Genomic DNA, 22,293 nt, shown 5'->3' on the forward strand with positions numbered 1-22,293 from the left:
CTTCTCTAGCACCTTTCCCTTGATATTCCTTATATACACTGCATTCAGTTGGATTCAGTTGTACCTGCTGGGCATCTCCCCATCTTTCTTGTGTAGCCATTTCCTTGTGCCTTGCACACATCTGAGGGATGTCCTGCTCCTGTCCTAAATATGGCTAGTGAAGTTTTCATTTATGGAGTTGTGCAAAGCAGAAATTCCAAAATAGTTCTCTATTCATTTTGCAGGACACAGGTGTCTCAAGCAGGGATCTAATTAGCCGGAGGATTAAAGAATACAGCACAATTATGGGGTAAGCCACCACAGTACCATTTGAGAGCTCAGTTAGTCAGTACATGGATTTCCTGCTTTTAAATATTTTTTTTTCAGTGCTTCTAGTGGCAAAACTGAGCCACTTTCAAAACCATCCCGACCGAGCCTAATTAAAAGACAGACATTCCTTGGCACTAAAACTGAGCAAAGAACTCAGAGTCCACATTCTCCTAAGGAGGAATCAGAAAAGAAATTCCTTACTAAAGGTATTGTATATTGAATATAAGAATACTATTACTTACTTTAGGTTTTCCTATTATACTGAAGGAAGCCTGATGGTGAGGACACTAAGTGTCATGGGGTTTGGAGTTTCATTGATTGTTAAAAGAAGTTCATTGAATAAACAACCTATGCTTTGATAAGTAATGATGAAACTCCTTTTTCACTGGGAACTTTCGATTATTCCTTGTTTATAAGGAAACTCCAGATCAGAAACCATCTGGAAAATTATGATTTGAAATGTGCATGCCTGTGGGGTAGAATTGAAAAGGGAGTGGGAAAGAGTGTGGGATGAAATAGACTAAAAAGGGCAAATGGAGGGAAGGATACCTATATAAAAAGGTATCCTTTTTATAGTTGTAGTTGTGATAATTCCATATCATTTTGGGAAAGAAAGTTGATAAATACAGAGTATCTTCTGTTTTGTTATGAAGTCACGAAGCTTTGGAGATATTTGCAATCTTCTGTCAAGGAAAGTGGAAATGGCAGTGGGATCGGTAGGAATAAAACCATCATTCTCTGATTACTATACTCAGAACTACAATTTTGTTTTTCATTGTAGCAATTTTCAATGCAGCCTGTTTTATAAAACAAGGTTGCTTGTTTACATCTAATTGTTTTCTTATTTATCTAAATGTAATAAATATAGCATGCTCTTTTGCTAAGTATTTGAATTAGGTCTCATAAAAATATTGCATTATGCTTAGGTAGTTACTTGAAAGTCAGAAGAGATATTTAAGTATGGATACTAGGTTAATAAAGAATATATTCCCCACAAAAATATATATCTCAAAAGTAAATCTTAACATGTAAGAATCTTAATACAGATAAGAACCCCTTCTTGAATTACAATTCAATACATGGATTTGTACCACATTGTATTTTAGTTTTACAAGACTTCTAAATTAGAATAGATTTAATAGCACGGACAGAATTTTGTACACAATTTCATTTTATGGTTTATAATGTGCTAACCATGCTCCTTGATATTTACGGTTTGCTTAAGAGTTTAATAGTGATTTTTCAAGCTTTTAAAATGACATTTATTTATTTATTCAATTTCTACAGCCACCCATCGCAACCAAGTGACTGAATAATGTATTCAGGCATTCAAAAATCAAGTAATGATACACTGGAAAATTACATGAGATTTGTAAAGTCCTTGTTTACTCATTTGTACTCTAGTCTTTTACTCTTTTCTTCTTCCTTGTTTATATATTTTCTCTTCTCGGTATGTGAATGTATACACACACACACACACACACATATGTACATAGGCATGAGCGCTTGCATATAAACATGAACACGCACACAAATACACATACAAATATCATTTTGTTGATTGTGTCAATATACAAATTGTAAATTGTTTGATTTATGTACTGTTCATATAGATTACAGATGCCACCAAATTTGATTCTGTTCATGGTTAATATAATTGCTAGACATCGGTTGCTAAGGTTGTGGTTAACCTGTGGCCTGATTGCGGAGAAGCCGTAGACTCTAGTCTGTTTCAAGATTTAAATGTATTAAGTATCTTATACTCATCTATATTTTGATGGTGCATTTGATCATTATATCCAGTTATATTCCATTAGCTTTCTGAAGGTTTTAAATGACTTGTTTTCCTTTTTGTTCTTCCTTGAAGAAAAAGATGAGACAAGCCCACCAAAAGATAAAGGTATATGGCGAAAAAACATTCCAAGCATCATGAAAAGAACATTTGAAAAGAAACAATCTGCTGCTTGCACTTTTGGTGTCAAACTAGTGGATTGTCCCCCTGCAGAGAGCAATAAGGTATTCTTTTTAAAAAACAACAACAATGAAGTCATGCATATTGATAATCTCTTTGAAAAATATTCTTCCAGAGACATAGTGAACACAAACTTTCATTCCCCTTTTGGATTTTTCAGTATATTCCAAGAATTGTTGAAATATGCTGCAAACTAGTTGAAGAGCGAGGTCTTCAATATACTGGTATTTATAGGGTTCCAGGAAATAATGTTGCCATCTCAAATATGCAAGAAGAACTGAACAAAGGAATGACTGACATTGATCTTCAAGATGATGTGAGTTCTGCCCTCTCTGTTTTAAATTCTCGTAGTATTTCTTTTTAATGACAATGTTTTGTCTGCTCAATTTTTAGAAATGGCGAGATCTGAATGTCATAAGTAGCTTATTGAAGTCCTTTCTCCGAAAGCTTCCAGAACCACTCTTTACTAATGGTAAGTTTTGATTCAAAGTAGAAAAGAAAAAAGAAAACTATTGAATAAAACACATGATATAACTTTTCTGTGATAAGTTAAATTAGAAGACAGTTGTATTAGAATTCAATTAAGCATTGTTCTCCTTAATTTTAGTATTGCTTAGAAATACCAGGATTATTTTGCACTTCTCTAAAAAAGACAGGTTATTTTCTCAGAGATATATATTATTGGCTTATGCAGAAAACACCGGTTTTATTCTACTTAATAATAATAATAATAATAATAATAATAATAATAATAATAATAATAATACTTTATGTACTGTTATGCACCATATGTACTGTATGTTGATGCTATTATACATCTTGGCACAAATGATCTGTCCCCAAAAGATGTACTTTCTGTGAAGAATGATTTCCAGGGTTTGGGGTATGAACTTAGTAGTATAGGTTATAGGCTTATCTTTTCAGAGGTTTTACCAGTATATAAGGAACAAAAAGGGAAGGGCCAGTGTGTAGCAGAGTTTAATGTGTGGCTAAAGGAGTGGTGTAATTATTTTATTAGTCATGATGTCTGCAGCTGGTCCAATGAAAAACTGTACAAAAGAGATGGTTTGCACCCATCCAAGAAAGGGATGAGTTACTTGGCATTAAATTCACAGATTTTCTGGATAAACATTTAAACTGAACAGCGGGGACAAAGAATTAATTGATACAGAACATTTCTGCCCCCAGCAATCTAAAATTCATAGAGTTATGAGTGCATGTAACACAGATGTTTGTGCGGGTATGATTATCACTCCCACTGTCAAGCAAAACCAAGCATTTAATAGTGAATGCAATACCATGTGCATGAATCATACAAGTGGCAAGAAAATAGGGGCAGTCAGGCATAACACAGGTTATGTAGACAGTAAACACAGGGTCAGTCAAAATGGACTCAAATGTCTATACACCAATGCACAGAGTATAAAGAATAAACAGGGTGAATTAGAAATTCAAGTAAAAGAGGGCAGATACGATATTGTTGCCATTACAGAAACTTGGTGGGATGAAACCGACAAATGGAACATACAGCTAGAAGGATCTAATTATTTAAAAGAAATAGACCAAATAAAAGAGGAAGTGGAGTTGCACTATATATAAGAAATAATTACCTCTCTACAGAAATAGAGCACAACAATGATGAGAACTATCTTGAATGCATTTGGGTCAATATTAAAGGTTGGGGGAGAAATGACATTGCCATAGGTCTATACTACAGGCCAGCCAACCAAGCAGAGGAAGTAGATGAACTTTTTGCTAGTCAGCTAACTAAGGTATGTAGGAAGCACACCACAATAGTAGTGGGGGATTTTAACTACCCTGACATCAACTGGGAAACAAACTCTGTACCAAGTGGAAGATCTAACAGGTTCCTAACAAACCTTGCAGACAACTTTGTTTCCCAAAAAGTAGAGAAGGGAACAAGGGGATCAGCCATATTGGACTTAATTCTCACTAACAGAGAGGAAATGATAGAAGGTGTTGAAGCCACGGAACCCTGGGGACAAGTGACCTTGCAATATTGGAATTCAACATTATGCAAACACAAGTAGTAGAACAAAGTAAAACTAGAGTCTTGGACTTTAAGAGAGCTAATTTCAATAAATTTAGAGAGAGCTTGGGAAAAATTCCATGGATGAGAATCCTCAAGGGGAAAACAACTCAAGAAGCTTGGGAAATTTTGAAAAATGAGATTACAAAAGCCCAGTCTAGCACAACACCAATGAAGAAGAAAAATAACAGCTCCCAAAAGAAACCAGCATGGCTGCATAAAGAACTCACTGACAAATTGAAAGACAAAAAAGATAAGTATAAAAAGTGGAAAGGGGGTGGGGACATAACTAAGGCAGAATATCAACAAATAGCCTGAGCATGTAAAGGTAAAGTAAGGAAAACTAAGGCTCACAATGAAGAAAGGCTTGCCACAAAAGTAAAAAATAACAAAATAAAGCTGCTTCCAACATGTTAAAAGCAAGAAAAAGGTTAAGGAAACAATTGGTCCATTGCTGGGAGAAAGTGGCAAGAAGGTGACAAGAAACAGGGAGAAAGCAGAACTATTTAACTCATGTTTTGCATCTGTCTTTACACAAAAGGATAAAACAGTCCAACCTATCAAAAAGAGCACCATAAAAATCAGATTAGGAACACAAGTTGAAATAGGGAAGAAAATGGTAAGTGAGCACCTCTCTACCCTAGACGAGTTCAAATCACCAGGACCAGATGGATTCCACCCCAGGGTTCTGAAGGAACTGGCAGATGAGATCTCAGAACGACTGAACTATATCTTTCAGAGATCCTGGAGCACCGGGGAACTACCAGAGGACTGGAAAAGAGCTGATGTGGTTCCCATCTTCAAAAAAGGGGGAAAAACAGATCCAGGAAACTGCAGTCCTATCAGCCTGACCTCAATACCAGGAAAGATTCTGGAAAAGATAATCAAGCAACGAATTAGCGAACACCTAGAAGCAAAGTAATAGCCAAAAGCCAACATGGGTTTGTCAAAACAGATCATGCCAGACTAATCTTATTGCATTCTTAAATAATGTGACAAAATTAATGGACCAGAGGAATGCCGTTGATATAGTTTACTTGGACTTCAGTAAAGCATTTGATAAGGTAGACCATAACCTACTACTAGATAAAGTAGAAGAATATGGGTTAGATAGCATCACCTCCAGATGGATTCGTAACTGGCTGACCAATCGCACTCAACATGTAGTCCTCAATGGAACTACATCTTCATGAAGGGAAGTATGCAGTGGAGTACCCCAAGGCTCTGTTTTGGGCCCAGTACTCTTCACCATCTTCATAAATGATTTGGATGAGGGAATAAATGGGGAACTCATCAAATTTGCAGATGACACCAAGCTGGCAGGAATAGCCAACACTCCAGAAGATAAGCTAAAGATACACAAGGATCTTGACAAAGTTGAACATTGGGCACTATCTAATGAAATGAAATTCAATGGTGAAAAGAGTAAGGTTCTACATTTAGGCAACAAAAACAAAATGCACAGGTAGAGTATAGGTGGTACCTTCCTCAATAGTAGTAACTGTGAAAGGGATCTTGGAATCCTAGTGGACAACCATTTAAATATGAGCCAGCAGTGTGCAGCAGCTGCCAAAAAGGCCAACACAGTTCTAGGCTGCATCAACAGAGGGATAGAATCAAGATCATGTGAAGTGTTAATACCTCTTTATAATGCCTTGGTAAGACCACACTTGGAATACTGCATTCAGTTTTGGTCACCACGATGTAGAAAAGATGTGAAGAAAGTGTGCAGAGTGCAGAGAAGAGCAAGAGAGATGATTAGGGGACTGGAGACTAAAACATATGAAGAACGGTTGCAAGAACTGGGTATGTTTAGTTTAATGAAAAGAAGGACTAGGGGAGACATGATAGCAGTGTTCCAATATCTGAGGGGTTACCACAAAGAAGAGAGAGTCAAACTATTCTCCAAGGCACCTGAGGGTAGAATAAGAAGCAATGGATGAAAACTAATCAAGGAAAGAAGCAACTTAGAACTGAGGAGAAATTTCCTGACAGAACAATTAATCAGTGGAACAGCTTGCCTCCAGAAGTTGTGAATGCCACAACACTGGAAGTCTTTAAGAAGATGTTGGATACCCATTTGTCTGAAAGGGTATAGGGTTTCCTGCCTAGGCAGGGGGCTGGATTAGAAGACCTCCAAGGTCCCTTCCAACTCTGCTATTGTATTGTATTGTATTGTACAATGAGATTGGTTGAGCTTCCTCAGTGCACACACACCCAACACAATACAATTCACAGTGAAGACAAAAAATCCCTAGTCCATATTAACAAATACCCAGTCCTATTGCATCAGTGGGAACATGTTACACATTACGTCAGCCCTGCAAGTCCATTGTACTATGTAGTTATGATGTTATTTTGCATTCAGGAGTCTGACAGCCCATGGATAAAAACTGTTCTTTAGCCTGTTTGTATGGCTGGCTATGCTTCTCTATCTCCTTCCTGACTGTAGGAGGGTAAAAAAGTGACATCCAGTGAGTCCAGGGTGTGAGCCATCCCTAGCCTAGAAAATATATCTTTGCAAGCCGCCTTGAGTCACCATGTGCGAATAGGGGGCAATATAAATTTTTAAAATGAAATAAAAATAAATAAATATTGAAGCTGGTGCATAATGACCTATCTCTGCCTAAGACTATGAACAACTATTGCTAAGCAGAATAAACTGTTCCATGTTGCTGCAATTGCCAGTTGTTGGACTTTTCATTATATTTTTTCAAGTATTCTCATATGCAGGTTGCAGCCAGTAATTCAAATACTATACAGTCCTCCCAGTCACATATTAACCTGTAGGGTGCATCCATTTTCCATCTCTATGAACAAGTCAAACAAAACTAAAATACCTTGAAGCCCAGTGGATTGCAATATGTGGCTAGAGAACTGGATTTTAATAGATGAGTCATAAATTATGTCAGAAGTTAATGGTTGGGAACTAAATTTTAAAAATACGTTAGAACTGTACTTTCTTGCCTTCTTTTAATGGCCCCATTTCTGTGCATTTGCGGCTAATATGCAATATTTGGACTACTGGGTTTTTCTAGTTACATATTTCAGCATGAGAAAAAACATACAAGGAATAATTTCTCTGTGGCAAGATGAGAAGCAGTTGTGTGGATTATTAAAACAAATTGGGAACAATTAGATGAGGATATATAAACGTCAAATAAAAGCCATTTCCATTTCTTTACAAATGTATCAGAGTTTGTTGCAGAAATCAAATCCAGAAAGCATGCACAGGTAATCTGATTCAGCAGGATTAATTAACTTCTCTTTATATAGAATATAACATATAAGTAAATATATAATACCAACAAGTGGTTCTTCAGTTTCAGATCAGAGCAGCAGACCAGTTTGGTTCTCAGCACAGAACTTAATTCAGATAAACTAGTTTTAGTTTCAATTCTCAGCACAGCACTCAAGAGATACAGGGCTAAATTACGCCGAGGCTCCAAGGTGTTTCAGCTCCCATTGGCTGACCTTGTTACCATGTAACAGTCATGAATTCTCTCACAGTCAATTCACTGACAAAATGCAAATCATATCATGTTTTTCTAATCCCACAGTATTAGTTTATATCCGTAGTTTTGCAAAGTCGTATTTTCGAACTCTTATACAGAGGATTCAGGCTATTCACATTGATTGAAATAAGTTAGAGTAAGCAAAACATTGTATTACTCTGGTGACCCAAGTTCATTGTTTATGCTTAATTGGTCCTCTTTTTCCTGCAGAGGGGATGTAATGCAGGTCCTGCAATAAAATTATTTTCTTTCTTATTAGAGAGGTATTCAGCTTTCATAGACGCCAACAGAAAAGAAGATCCCGTTGAACGACTAAAAACATTGAAAAGCTTGGTATGTTGCTTTTGACAGGGATTGGATCAGATACCATTGTTATGTTTTGGGATTATTTTAAAATTTTACGTTATCATAAAATTATGATACCATTCATTTCAGATCCATGATTTACCTGAACATCATTTTGAAACACTTAAATTTCTCTGTGCCCATCTGAAAAGTGTAGCAGAACATTCAGAAGAGAACAAGGTAACTGGCTTATCTGTACCAGGAGTTTATATTTCTGATAACTAAATTCAGTGCTTGCTCCTAAGGAGCTGTGGTAATAGAATTCTTTTTCTGGTTATAAGGCATACTCCAGATTATTTGGTATGTCAAGATTGTAGTCTGCATTTGCTTTCTCAGCTCACTGGCTCTGTGGCTGCCTTAGCATGGTGAACATAGAGGAAAACCAATAGTGTAAGCATGTATGAGGGGGAAAAACAAGAAGCAAAGGGCTGCCATTATCCTTGAGAGAAAAACAAATCTTTCTTATTGAGTTGCTTCCCACATAGAAATAAAGGAAACAAAGAAGTCTTATAGGTGAAAACTATTTTTGCTTTCTTTTTCTTAAGTTGTGCACCTTGATCTGCAACATTTGTGGGAAAGCGTTATTTGTAGATTTCTTTTCTTTCCACGCATATTGGATGGACAGATGATGTACACAGAACCCACAGCATTATATGGTTAGCAATCTGTAGTTACAGGTTGAAGATTATTGCAGGGGGGAAAAGGGTACTATAATCCTCATTCTAAGGAGGAATTTCAGGTTAATTTAGCAAAATTGGCTGTTACTGTTAGATGCTTCTGCTTTTTAAAGAGACAGATACATTTATGTAAGTACAATGATGTGCTGTAAATATACTCATTTTATTTATCCTGTAGATGGAACCAAGAAACCTGGCAATAGTATTTGGTCCAACACTTGTGAGGACATCTGAGGATAACATGACTAATATGGTTACTCATATGCCAGATCAATACAGAATTGTAGAAACACTCATCCAAAAAGTAAGTGAATTCATTTCATGTTGCTAGACAGATTTTCAGACAGAACTTTATCTTTAGTTAGACCAGCCTGGATTTTGATTTTTTCATAAACTACTCCTTATCTCTTCAATGTCCGCATTTTAATTCTTTCATTTCTGGGGAGTTTTTCACTTCTTTTATTTTGAATTGTAGCATGACTGGTTTTTCGCAGAAGATGATGCTGAACAACCTTTTGTAAGTACTAACCTTAACTAAATGGATTCTTCTCCTGTTTTAATTCAGAGCATACAAATGAATATATGATTCCTGCCCCTCTCCAATGTATTTTAACAGTATCATTTGTTCACCATACCAAAACATATCAATGGTTTTTATCATGAAATAATGGAAATAGTATATAAAATGAAGGTGTAAATTTCTCTTGCAGGGATTTTTTTTTCTCCATTTAATATGCCAGCTTGAGTATTATTCTTTTTCCTTAAATGTTACATAGGAAGATTGACATTCTTTTCAGTTCTCAGGTTACTAATTTTTCTAAATACTGTTGAATCGTGATGAACCACAGATTGTGACTTGATGATGAAGAAATCTTTGTTTATTAACTATAGACAGGAGTTCAGGAAGCAAACACAGTAGAGTCTCAGCCAGTGCCAAGCATAGATCATTTACTCAGCAACATTGGAAGGATTGGAGTATATCCTGGAGATGTATCAGGTAACTCTTGCCTGGACAGTTTGTAGGTTAGAAAATTCCCTCTTCTGATGATCTCTTATAATGGTCTTCTTTTTCTTTCTTTGCTAATAAACTCGATTTCTCCCTTTATCTACATGAACGGGTGTATTATTTAAAGGTCAGCAGTAAATTGAGCATGTTGCATGATGTAGGTTGGAATGCTTTCTCAGCAAACAGTAGAATTCTTAGACCATGAGAACAGCATGTTCACTAGTGTGTATCATTGACCATAGTTACCCATGTACTTTTTAACATATGGAGAAGGTACCTACTACTTTCTAAGACGTTGAGAAGAAGGCAGAAAGCTTTAACTTCTACACACTGTTCTGATGGTAGTATTTTTTTAAACTTAGGGAAGGCAAAATCAAGATTTTGAAATTCATTTTGCTCGACTAATAAGTATATTTTTCCAAACTATATTGCAACTAATTATGTTTGTTCATTACTAAATGCTTTTTTCTTCTTTATGACTGCCACCTTAATATTCAGCTAAGTACTACTACTGCAAACTGCCACCATACTGTCTCATTAAATATGTTTTTACCCCAAATGTTATTCCTTTGTCTCTAGCTTGTGTTTTAGTTTATAAAAAAACTTTTTTCAGCATTTTATTGAAACAGTCCCTCTATCCTACTGTTGAAATAGGAGAAGTGGGAGGAGTCTATCACACGGTGATGTCACTAGTGGACTCTGTGGTGTCACTGATGGACAACTGGAACTGTAGGAAGAAGGAGGATTGTTGCCCACATTGTAGCTGCCTTGTCTGCAGAAACCCCCGTTTCTTGTAAATGCACAAAGGACTAGTTGATCTGTACTGTAAATTTATCCTTTCAAGAGTATTTGAACAGATCAATGCTACTTTTTAAAAGTATTTCTGCTGTTTCTTGTTACTTCTGAAGCAGACCCTGAGGAGAAATAGCATGGTATGGTCCACTGGTTTTTCTAGTCATTAGCCATGTGTCAAAAGGGGCATGGCATGGGGTTCAGCTCATTAATTCTCCAGTGGGGTCACTCTCCTGGCAAGTTGGAGAATGTCTTTTAGTTACTCTGCTAGCCCCTCCGTACCCCCTTTCTAATTGTATAACCTCCGTTGTTTTATTTTGCCGAACAGTACAATTATGGTATCCATTTTTCATTTCATAATAACGCTTCTGTTTTGAGATGAGTACAAAACTGATGGCTGTGGAAAAAAAATCTAGATAATGATAAATTCTTAAACAAATAGCTCAGAGGAGCACTGGAATGTTAACTGGGGCTTTTAACTCTATAAAGCCCAATATAATTTGACAGCATACAAACGAGAGCTGCAAAAAAGAATATTAATAATTGTTTTCGAAAGTAGTTTAAGGCACGAAGATAATGCTTTAAAAGTACATTTCATTTGCCTGAATGTACAGAGTACAGTCCTGAAAAGGGCCCCCAGCTGCGGTTTTGCAGGGTTGTGCGCTTAGAGCATTAAATAAATATTAGTATTTCTGTTTTATTTAGAAGAAAGGGCTTTTTTTGCCATTTCTGTCATTGAGCTGATTTCTGCCTCCAACTCACAGCATCCTTTCATGGCGGTGGCTTTCTGTGGTGCAGCTTGCATCTTTGTGAGCAATTACTATCCACTGTTCTGATTATTTATTTTTTCTGTTATCTGTTTGCTCTCACCTTTTGTTGTGCTTGTCTTCTTTCATACTTCAGCATTGTCTAGAGTAAAAGTAAAACTTTGTGCCATGTTAACTAAAGTGCTGTGTTGATTTTTTTTTCTCTCTCCAATAGATTCAGCTACTGGTGACTTTTTCAAATTTAAGGTAAACTATTCATCTGTGTTTTTACAAGGTTTAAAAGCCTATACACTACAATGTTGAGAGAGGGCTCACATGCTCATTTATGCTAGATCTCTCATGTGCTGTTGATAGATTCTGACAATAAAGGGCTTCCCTTGCTTCTATTAAACCCCTTGGAGCCCTGGAATTGGGCTCTGGTTTTCATACATGAACTTAAATGAGTCACCCTATGTACTTCTTGGACCTAATAATTAAGGGTAAGAAAAATGTCATTCATTTTAATGTTGCTGTGTATAAGCATAATATGCATAATCTTGTTTCATTAGCATGACTAGAGGCAACTATTAATTTTAAAGATAGATTGTGGAGAAGAGGTTAAGAAGTTAAATCCTGTTGTCCTGAAATGCTATATGGATTTACATTGAAAAGTATAAATTGGTGGCATGTAACATAAAGGATATTATGCAGATATTTCTATTCTTGGTATGAGTTTATGAGTCTTTTATAAATTGAGTCTGCACAAATTGTGTATTAAAAATATAGAATATATTATAAAATATTTCTAAAGCAGTGTAGAATGAGTTTTGTAAAAAAAAAAAAAGAGTGATAGATCAGAATCAATGTTAATTGGTTTGAGACAATTGCAAATTTCGATTAAAATAAAGTCATTCAGTCAAAATTGCAATCCTGATTAATGTTAATTGGTATTTGATGAATAATCAACTGCATTTTAAAAATATACTGGCAAGGTTATTTTTAATTTGGCACTGCTTCAAAAAAAAAGGGTGCTACATTCATTTCATTTAGGCCACCGTGCGTTTACAAATTATAATTTGTAATTGTAAATATAATAAATGACTGCATTTAAAGAAAAAAATCCTCTATGTCACAGCAACTACCCAAAAGCACTAGTATAGGCAAAGTAAAGAGAACAGGTTTTGATAGCAATCTAGTTATGGCTATGCAAGGCTGATCAGGCTCATAATAACAGTACATTTATAATGGATGAGACTTCCTGAAGAGTCCTAAGCCATAGGTTGAGAAGCCATAACCTATGTAATTGATATGCTATGGTGGGTGCTAGAATAGTTTTATGAAGAACAACTCAGCGGTGACAGGTAATAATAGCATATATCTAGTTTCGTATACATACAATTTTGTAAGAAAATATTTTGAACCACAACTATGATGCTTACAATGGGTTTCTTTCTATACAGGGTTCTTGGGGATCTGGAAATAATCAATACAGCAGAGAGCTACTTAAGTCCTCTATATTTGCCACAACCAGTCGCAAGCGGAAAAAAGCAAAAGACAAACTTCAACCCAGCAGCTCTGAAGATGAGTGGGATAGTGTTTTTTTCATGAAGGAGCCCACAGAGCTCCATTTCAGTGACTCAGCAAAAGAGGACTCATCTAAAATGGAGATAGAGAAGGAAACCGCAGGGGGAATAGAGGGAGCAGAATTTCCGAAAGAAAAGGAAGACTGTGTTAACAGTCCTTCTGCAACAAGCAAGGATGAAATGTTGCTGTGGAAAGAGAATTTGTTCTCTGAAGAACTCTCAGCATCTTATATTCAGAAATACAGGAGATCCCCAAATCCCATCCCTTGGCGGAATACACAAAAAGATTCCCATAAACTCCCTAATTTCCAGATTGCTTCTGTGTTGGAAGAAACCATTTTGGACTCAGGCACTACTCTCAGCTGCAGTTCACAAACTTCTCTGCAAAAGGTCTCCTGTAAAAGATTAGGAGGCCCTGAAAATAAACGCAGTGAATTTTTAACTACTGATATTGGCTCCATCACTTCAGGTTACTCCACAACATCGTCCACATATTTAGCTGGTGTAGATTCCACTGTGCTGGGTACTGAAGTGCTTTGCTCGGTGATGGAGAGTAAAGGAGAAGAGGCCGATGATGAAAGTAGTGAATTGATCAGTGAAGGTCGCCCCATAGAAACAGACAGTGAAAATGATTTTCCTGATTTTGCAGCAAGTTCTTCTGTGGATAGGCTATTTAGGGAGAAGACTCAAGACATGTCAAAGAACCTTAGGAGGAACTCTGAAGAAAGTGAAGTAAGTTGTTCAGGAGGAACTTCCACACCAAAGTTAGACAGTCGCAGACTTTTCAATTCATACAAACTTATTGAATGTGATACTCTATCTCGGAAAAAGTTGGGTAGGTACAAAATGGAGAGTGAGGGCTTAAGGGATGCAAAACATGAGGAGGAAATAAAGAAAGGAAAGACAGACAGCTGCCTAACCCTATCAACAAGAAGTGAACCTGTCAAACAGGAGCCTACATGGAAACTCAAGATTCCAGACAGATTTAAAATGCGTCTCAAATCATCTGCTGATGATATGCTTGGAATTAGCAATCAGAAGTCAACTCCTGCAGAAAGCTCCAAAAGAAAGAACATCAGGCGAAGGCACACATTAGGAGGACAGATGGACTCAAGTGTTCTGAACGCATGGAAAACTCAAGAGAAATACCCAAGCATGGAGAAAGACACTTCAACAATAAATCGGTTGAAGGCAAAATCCCCATCCCAGTACACACCCATTTCAGAGTATGTTGCACAAGAGCGTCTGCGGAGTAACCCAGTAGACCTTAAAATAAATAAAACTGAAAAGGTGAATGTAAGCCAATTAGATGATTCCTCAAAGGCAGAATACTCATTTTCTGCAGAGTTATCATCAGGAGGTGATAGTACCACTTCTTCTGGTAGTTCTTCCTCTGAAGCCTGGTACATAAAACCTATGGAGTACTCAGTACTCTAGACCATTTCAGTGGCAAAAGCCACCAAACTATGAATGAAGTCCATCAGCCTGGCTGTTGATGCTCACCCTCATAAGTTATCTGAGACCTTAGAGATTATGTCTCGATTCTACTAGTCCTTTTAACACAGTTAAATAGCCACCGCCACAGTTCAGTAGCGTATTTTCTTTTTTTCTTTTCCTCAGTTGTTCTGTATGCGTTTTCCCATCCCACATACAGTGTTAGTGTGCACTATGCATAATGCAGCTACAATATTATTAGTCAGAAGAAAAAATAATTGTTTTTATTTTAGTCGTTAACAAGTGCCTCATCAATATTTTTTTTTAAGTTCATTTGATTTGTTAAGGTGCCATAATAGTTGTTATATTTAGATATTTATGTTAACTGTAAAGAACAAATTGCTGCATTTTATTGTAGAGATTGAAAGGGAGAATGTAAACCAATTAGATGATTCCTCAAAAACAGAGTCCTCTTTTCCTGCAAAGTTATAATCAGGAGGTAATAATACCAGTTCTGAGAGTTCTTCTGGACCCTGGTTTATAATACTCACCGAGTACTTGGATTTCTAAATCACTCCAGTGGGAAAAGCTACCAATATATGAACAATGATGTTCACCCTCATAAGTTATCTGGGCCCAGGAGGATATAACTTGATTCTGCCAGTACCTTTGAAACCATTAAATGGTCACCATCACAATTCAATAATTCTCCTCTCCCCACCCCTCTCTTGTTCTATGTTGCCCCTGCCCCCAGTGTTAGTATGCACTATGCATTAATGCAACTATGACATTGTTAGTTGGAAGAAAAAAATTATTTGAGTTTAGTCGTTAACAAGTGCCTCATCAAAAATTAAATTTAAAAAAAAGTTCATTTGGTTTGTTAAGGTGCCATAATAGTTGTTACATTTAGACATTTATGTTAAACATAAAATAAATTGCTGCATTTTATTGTTAAGACATTTCATTACATTTTTCAAAATTTAACACACATGGATACAGAGCTTCCATTTAGGCATTCCATTTGGATTTTTGAGTTTTATATTCTGATTTTAATACAGTTTTTGAGTATTATGTGACTTGAATTTTTACTCTTTCTGTAAAATAAATAACTTAAGTGTAAATACACTATGAGTGTATCTTTTCCTCAAACACCAGCTTTGATATAAATGTTGTAACATAGAAGTGTAGATAGTAGATCCTGGATATGTGGATAGAACTGATTTCTTTTACCAAGAATATAATTCTGCATGAAGAGTTAATAAATCCAGATCTGTACATGCTTCTGTGTATATCCACTTAAAACACTGGAAATAAATTGGTTTTGATTGTTCTTCTATAGACTGACTTTCATTTAACAGAGATAATAAACCAATATGCCAAATTTGTATCTGCATGACCATATAATGCATAAAATAAAAAGGGATAATTGAAAGAGGTTATAGCATAGGGATTTTCTATTTGAAAGATGGGTGAATTCTTTGACTTGAACATACTTACAAATTTTAATAATCAACGGGACAAATAATTTTTAGAGATTACGTATCAAATAACAGCCTTTAATTTTTACAAGCATGCTATAAGCAAACAATGTTCTTGGGCATACTAAAACCTTGTATAAGCTTGATGGCAATTTAGTTTGGTTTCATTGCTAACATAAGTTCCTTCATTTTACATTACAAAAATAAAATAAAAGTAAAATATTTCAGGAATTTTAGAGGAAGTTACCATTCCTGGGAATTATTTCAGAGAAGATAGAATAGAATAAAATAATAAAGAGTTGGAAGGGAGATTGGAGGTCTTCTAGACCAACCCCCTGCTCAAGCAGGAGACCCCATATCATTTCAGACAAATGGTTGTCCAGTATCTTCCTGAAAGTTTTACAATCACAACTTCTGAAGGCAAGTTATTCCATTGGTTAATTACTCTTACCATTAGGAAATTTCTCCCTAGTTCTAGGTTGCTTCTCTCTTTAGTTAGTTTTAAACTATTGTTTCTTGTCTTGTCTTTTGGTGCTTCAGAAAATAGTTTGAATAGATGTACCATGTCCCCCTTGGCCCTGTGGATTTTGAGCTAATATATAGTATTACAAATATGAGCAGCAAGTTGTGAGATGATAATTTTCTAAGTCATAAATTGGACAGTTAACAGATGTGAATGAAATGTTCATTTACAAATTTAAACTTCAAGATAAAACTTATTTCCATTAAGAGCAGTTTTACATTGCAAGTAAATAGTTTACAGATAATAATACAGCAAAGATCAAAATAATTTAAATTTGGCTTGGATAATAGAAGATATTTTAAATTCAGTGTTCAGCATACAATATCATTTCTAACTATCAAATGAGAACCAGAAATGAATCTCATGAATTCTAGAGACCTATCTTTCTCATTCAGATTCCTTCATTTTGAAACCCTTGATCCAACAATAGTTCCTTGTCCTGGTCTTCAAAAGCTTCTAGTCCCTCCTTTTTGCTTCAATGCCCTAGAGCAAGGATGTCAAACTCAATTGCATTGAGAGATGCATCAGGACTATGTTTGACCTCAAGGGTGGGCGTTGCCGACTGGATGGGTTTGGTCAGCTTGATGCTACTCCCCAAACTGCTGGCATGTTTCCTCTTCATATTGGGTAGACTGGGCCAAAGCTACGCTGACTTTATTTTTCCACTTCGCACTGGGTAGCCCCGGCTGAAGCTTCTCTGGCCTGATCTTTCCTCTTCGCACTGAGTGAACCTGAACGGTCCTGCAGGCCAGATCCGACCACATCACAAGTTGTGCCTGGCCTGACCTGCCCTAAAGCATGACTTCTGCAACATTTTCCTTTTAAAAATAAATAAAGATCAAATAATGGATAAGGTAACAACTGGAAATGGCACCATCATGGATCCTTAGAGCCACATTTTTAATGCCTCAGACAAAAAATATCTGTAGCACTTAGGAGTAACTGCTCAGGCACAGCTCAGGCACAATATGTATATACAATGCAGTGGTCCATTTACATAGAATTTTGTCACTTCCATTATGAACACACATCATAACAGATGTGATGGGACTCTTCTTAATTGTGTATGAATAGGACTTGGGATATTGAAATACCTGAAAAATCAAAAACTGCTAGAGTCATGTCAACACCACCCTAGTTCTTCCTGAGGCCAAAGAAAAGTACAGGTAGTTCTTGTTTAATGACCCTAATCGGGTGTGGGATTTATGTCACTAAGCAATGCAGTGATTGGGCAAAATATCCGATTACCACTTAGCAACAGCAGTTTTTGTAGTCCTTCTTGCAGTCATTAGGAGAGAACTGCCAAGACCGCTCCTGCATGTATGTATGTATGTATGTATGTATACATACATACATACATACATACATACATGAAGATATATATGAAGATATATTCATTCTACACTGTCTTGGCTTGAAACATGACTGAAAGTTTCAAATAATCAATTTCCTCCAATACCCACTGTAGTTGCAAGCTGGGCACCCTTCCCTAAGAAGAGAAGGTTGGAGTCTGGATGAAAATTATTCAGCATGTTGGACCCATCAATGGTTCTTTGGTGGGATGTGGGGTGTAGTACCACTGACTGCCTCCTTCCGCACTTAAAGATGTATTTGCATGACCCAATCACATGTCACCCGCCAGGCAGAGTTAACTAGCCATGGGAACAAAGATTAATAGCAGTGTTAATGGTCCTAAGGATGCAAATCACAATAACACTAACTGATAAAATATAACTTACGCAAGTATCACCTCCATAGCATGATCAAGATCTCTGTTTGTTTCGGACTAAGCAAGTATCACCTCCATAGCATGATCAAGATCTATGTATGTTCCGGATTAAGCAAGTATCACCTCCATAGTATGATCAAGATCTCTGTATGTTCTGGACTATTGTTAGGAAGAGATCTAGTTTATGAGTCTCTTCTTTTTAAAATCTCACAGCATCCACTTTGATACAAAGAATGGCTCATGTTTTATTTGGCAACGTTGGAAATTCATCTGTGAAAATAAAAGCCTATAAAACACACCTGAAATGCAAAAGGGACTAAGTTCACTTATCATATTCAAATTACCACTGTGCCAAATTTAGCTGTGGAGCAAATTATAAACTAATTGGAGTCAGCTATCAAATATAGATCATGAATTTCAATATACTTTTTTGATTTAATGATATGTTCAGCCAGAGAACCAGAGGTAGCCAGGTTTGAGCCGATTCAATGTGACACTCATTATATTATTTTCATCTACTTCACATTAAAGTCTTTCAAAACCATGTGGTAATGATAAAATGAGGGGTGACCACATGTTATTTCTTCAAGCAACTTAGAGAAAGGCAAAATATAGATACAAAATATGCAACATATTAAAAGATTAAGACAGGTAGAATTCAGATTTTGAATCTTCATCTTCATGGGCAAATACTGGTGGAAAGCTCCAGTTTCAATTAAGAAGAGCACACAGACCATCATTCATATATCTGATAAATTTAATATTACATTATCTTATGAATTACCTATCAAACATTTCTTGATTTTGTTTGAAATTTGTAGAGAATATAAATGACTTTTCTTTCTACTCTTGAAGGAGAGTACTGTAAAATATGCTTTATATTTACATACATACCCAGACACACACACTTAGGGTTAGGGTTAGGGTTGCATGAGATTAGTGTATCAAAATCCAAGAGATATTCACACATACACAGAGATACAGATGCATGACTTTTATAGTTGGGATGAAAAAGCATACAGTAAATAGTATCAACTTGGAGCAGACAACTGGAAATATATGTTTAGGGAAAGTCTAAGGCAGTATTTCTCAATCTTGCTGACTGGGGAATTCTGGGAATTGAAGTCCATATAACTTAAATTGCCAAACATTGATTTGGAGTCTGAAATAACAGTCCAGGAGGTCTGCATTTAGGCCACAGGCTCCCAACTCCAGTCGGTCATCCTACCATCCATTTCCCTTGCACTCTATGGTTTCACAGAAGAGAGTCTTGAGCTTTCTTCACTCTAGTTCCACTCTGAAAACAAACCTTTAAGGTCCATATCTTATTTCTAGACATACTTTCTTGGACCTAAGTCCCATTGACCTCAATAAAACTTAGTTCCAATGTACTTGATGAAAGCTGAAGTGTAAGAGCCAAGGCAATGCTAGTTATATACTTAAACCAAAAGGGGGGAAAAAAACAGCCTAAAGGCATCTTTTGGGGGAGGGGGGGCTAAGACAATTTGCCATGGCAAGATGGCCATGGCAAGATGACTGTGGTGAGTTGACTGCAGTGAGTTGGCCACAGCAAATTGTCCCATTCTGCTTTGAGGGCGAGAACTTCCTCTCTAACTTGCCGCAGGAAGAAAATTCCATCTTCAACATCTTTCAATATTGTCTTGTTAAATGTCAGATTCCTTTTTAAGACCTTGAACAAAACTTTCTAGCTTACTGGAAATATAGAAAAATTCAATTGTATGTAGAGACTGCTTTATGGACAAGACCCATTCTTTCTTTGAAATTGGGATTCTTTTTGTTTCCATTCGTAGGTTTGAAATTCTTGTTTTTGAATCAGAATATTGCATTAAAAACATGCCCCCCATTCATATGTTTTGGATTTCATGTTCTGTAGTTCTCAGTGTTAACAGTGGAGAACTACAGGATTGAAATCCATGCTCCGCACCAGATGGGAGTGCATTGATACAAACAAAGCTCAAGAGGCATAATTAATACTTCAATATCATATATATTTAATCTATTATCATGTGCCCCTAATTTCATCAGGAATGAAGTTCAGCTTGGCTTCTTATCTTTACACCCAACTACAAGTTGTAGACCTGATTCCCACATATGCATTTAATGTACTGATGCTAAACTTATAAATGGCTGATAGATAGATAGATAGATAGATAGATAGATAGATAGATAGATAGATAGATAGATAGATATAGATATAGATATAGATATAGATATAGATATAGATATAGATATAGATATAGATATAGATATAGATATAGATATAGATATAGATATAGATATAGATATAGATATAGATATAGATATAGATATAGATTAAATATATATATTTAATCAAAGATACTGCACTGGCCAAGAAAAAATGTGAATTTTAAACAAGACTGGGACTTGGATGAAATTGCAATCAAAAAGCAGGAATTAGGGGAAGACCTTGAGAGAATTATATATAGTTCTGCAGCTGTCAGAGAATAATCAATGCTAGTGTAGAAAACTTTTTAAATAAAAAAGCAAAGTTGTAGTCTAAACAACAGCCACTAGATGGCAGGAAGCGGACAACACTTCTCCATGGATAAATGGACACAACTGATATGTGTATTGTGTCTGCATCTGTGCAACTATGTAAGTGAAACCCAATAGATGGAATTTGAAGCTAAGAAGCAAAAACATAAAATGATCACATGGGTTGGGTTTGTATAAGATGTTAAGGCCATGCCAAAGTGAAATGGAAATTAGTCCAGTTTCGTTTGTATGAGATATAGATGCAAGATTCTTTAACTGACCCAATTAACACACTGTGCAAACACAGCCAATCTGTTCAGGCATCCATGCATCTTTGCCCTACCATTTAGCTCAGGTATTCAGCCACTCTGAAGCTGTGGGTTGTCCTTGCATCGTGAATTGTGTTTGATAATTTCATATAGTTTCTGAGTAACAGTGGTTGTCTTTGCCTTCTTTTACAACTTCCCAGACTCACCTTCAGAGTTGGGAATTTCTGATTGTATCTTATTAGTACTAATTAAATCTGATTCTACTCAGATTTTTTGAGATAGTAAAGATGAAGTGAGTGCTAGACCAAAGAAAAATGTTTACTTAATTAAAATGTAACTAATCAAAGAAGTATGATTACTCTCCCTGAGTTCATTGATTTGTCCCTTTTGCCCTATTGAAAAATAACAATATAACAGTTGTTTGACCGGGCTTTAGGGAACACATCAAAAGTTCTAAGTCAGACTTTCTCAAACTTAGCAATTTTAAGATGTGTGGACTTCAGCTTCCAAAATTCCCTATCCAGCATTAACCTTATGTTGAAGTCCACTAGAACTGCTCTAGGTGGGGGCCTGAAACTCTGAGATAATTAAACTATAGACTTTGCTTATTTTTAAAGAAGAAAACAATATTAACAAGTTGTCAAGGTGATGGGTTGAATAGGGAGGATAAACTCTGATATCATTCTTTACTACCTAACCATAAATCTGAGCATTCAATTTTTGCTGGATTTATAGTACTGGAATCTCTTTCTGAGATTGATTTTGGGGTAGAACAGTCTTGTTGCTTTTAAAAAAACTTTTTAAAAATGAGTGAACTTCCATTACTCATATCATGTGTTTTTATGGGCATCTTAAGTTGAATTAAGCCACCTGGAATGCAATAGGACTTTATCCTCTTAAATATGCACATTCCAGTATATACATATTTATTTCTTCCAAGAAGTTTGTTAAGGGTGAATTGGACTCCTGAAACAAATTTGTAATATTTTCTTTTGAAGACAATGATCTGTAATTCATGTAAATTCCAAGGTAGTTAAGCAGTAGACAAAGTGTCACACTTTCACAGAGCTGAATATTAAAAACAACAAAAACCAGATGGTTAATAGCTATCACTCTCTTAGCTGTCAACATCCCTTTACAATTCGAGTTCAAGTTCAGCTAGAATATTGTGTTAATTCTATTATTAATATTACTTAATTGGTGCAATAAGGGCTGGCAATGTTTTACATTTTTTTTAATTCAGGTGTTCCCACAATACAAACAAAAGCAGAGTGTAAAGTGACAAAGGAAGAAAAGAAAGATAAATTGATACAAAAAGCCAATCAAATGAAAACTCTAAAGAAATGTG

At 36.0% G+C, this 22,293-nt stretch overlaps 1 protein-coding gene across 1 annotated transcript in view; it reads left to right on the plus strand.

Moving 5' to 3' along the window:
- ARHGAP21 (Rho GTPase activating protein 21) overlaps nt 1–15,765 on the plus strand; it is a 93,297-nt gene extending 77,532 nt beyond the window's left edge. Inside the window, exons 14-25 of the mRNA XM_087712609.1 lie at nt 225–289; nt 367–515; nt 2,177–2,325; nt 2,442–2,597; nt 2,675–2,753; nt 8,106–8,179; nt 8,282–8,371; nt 9,047–9,172; nt 9,344–9,385; nt 9,760–9,865; nt 11,648–11,679; nt 12,873–15,765. Coding sequence (XP_087568735.1) covers nt 225–289; nt 367–515; nt 2,177–2,325; nt 2,442–2,597; nt 2,675–2,753; nt 8,106–8,179; nt 8,282–8,371; nt 9,047–9,172; nt 9,344–9,385; nt 9,760–9,865; nt 11,648–11,679; nt 12,873–14,432 — 2,628 coding nt within the window. The 3' untranslated portion in view covers nt 14,433–15,765. The remainder of the gene's footprint in view (nt 1–224; nt 290–366; nt 516–2,176; nt 2,326–2,441; nt 2,598–2,674; nt 2,754–8,105; nt 8,180–8,281; nt 8,372–9,046; nt 9,173–9,343; nt 9,386–9,759; nt 9,866–11,647; nt 11,680–12,872) is intronic.
- Nucleotides 15,766–22,293: the final 6,528 nt, after the last annotated feature.

The sequence above is a fragment of the Thamnophis sirtalis genome, unplaced genomic scaffold (genome assembly GCF_051295495.1).
Source record: "Thamnophis sirtalis isolate CommonGarterSnake01/CBP01778 unplaced genomic scaffold, rThaSir2_p1.2 scaffold_4, whole genome shotgun sequence".
NCBI classification, from domain to species: domain Eukaryota; kingdom Metazoa; phylum Chordata; class Lepidosauria; order Squamata; family Natricidae; genus Thamnophis; species Thamnophis sirtalis.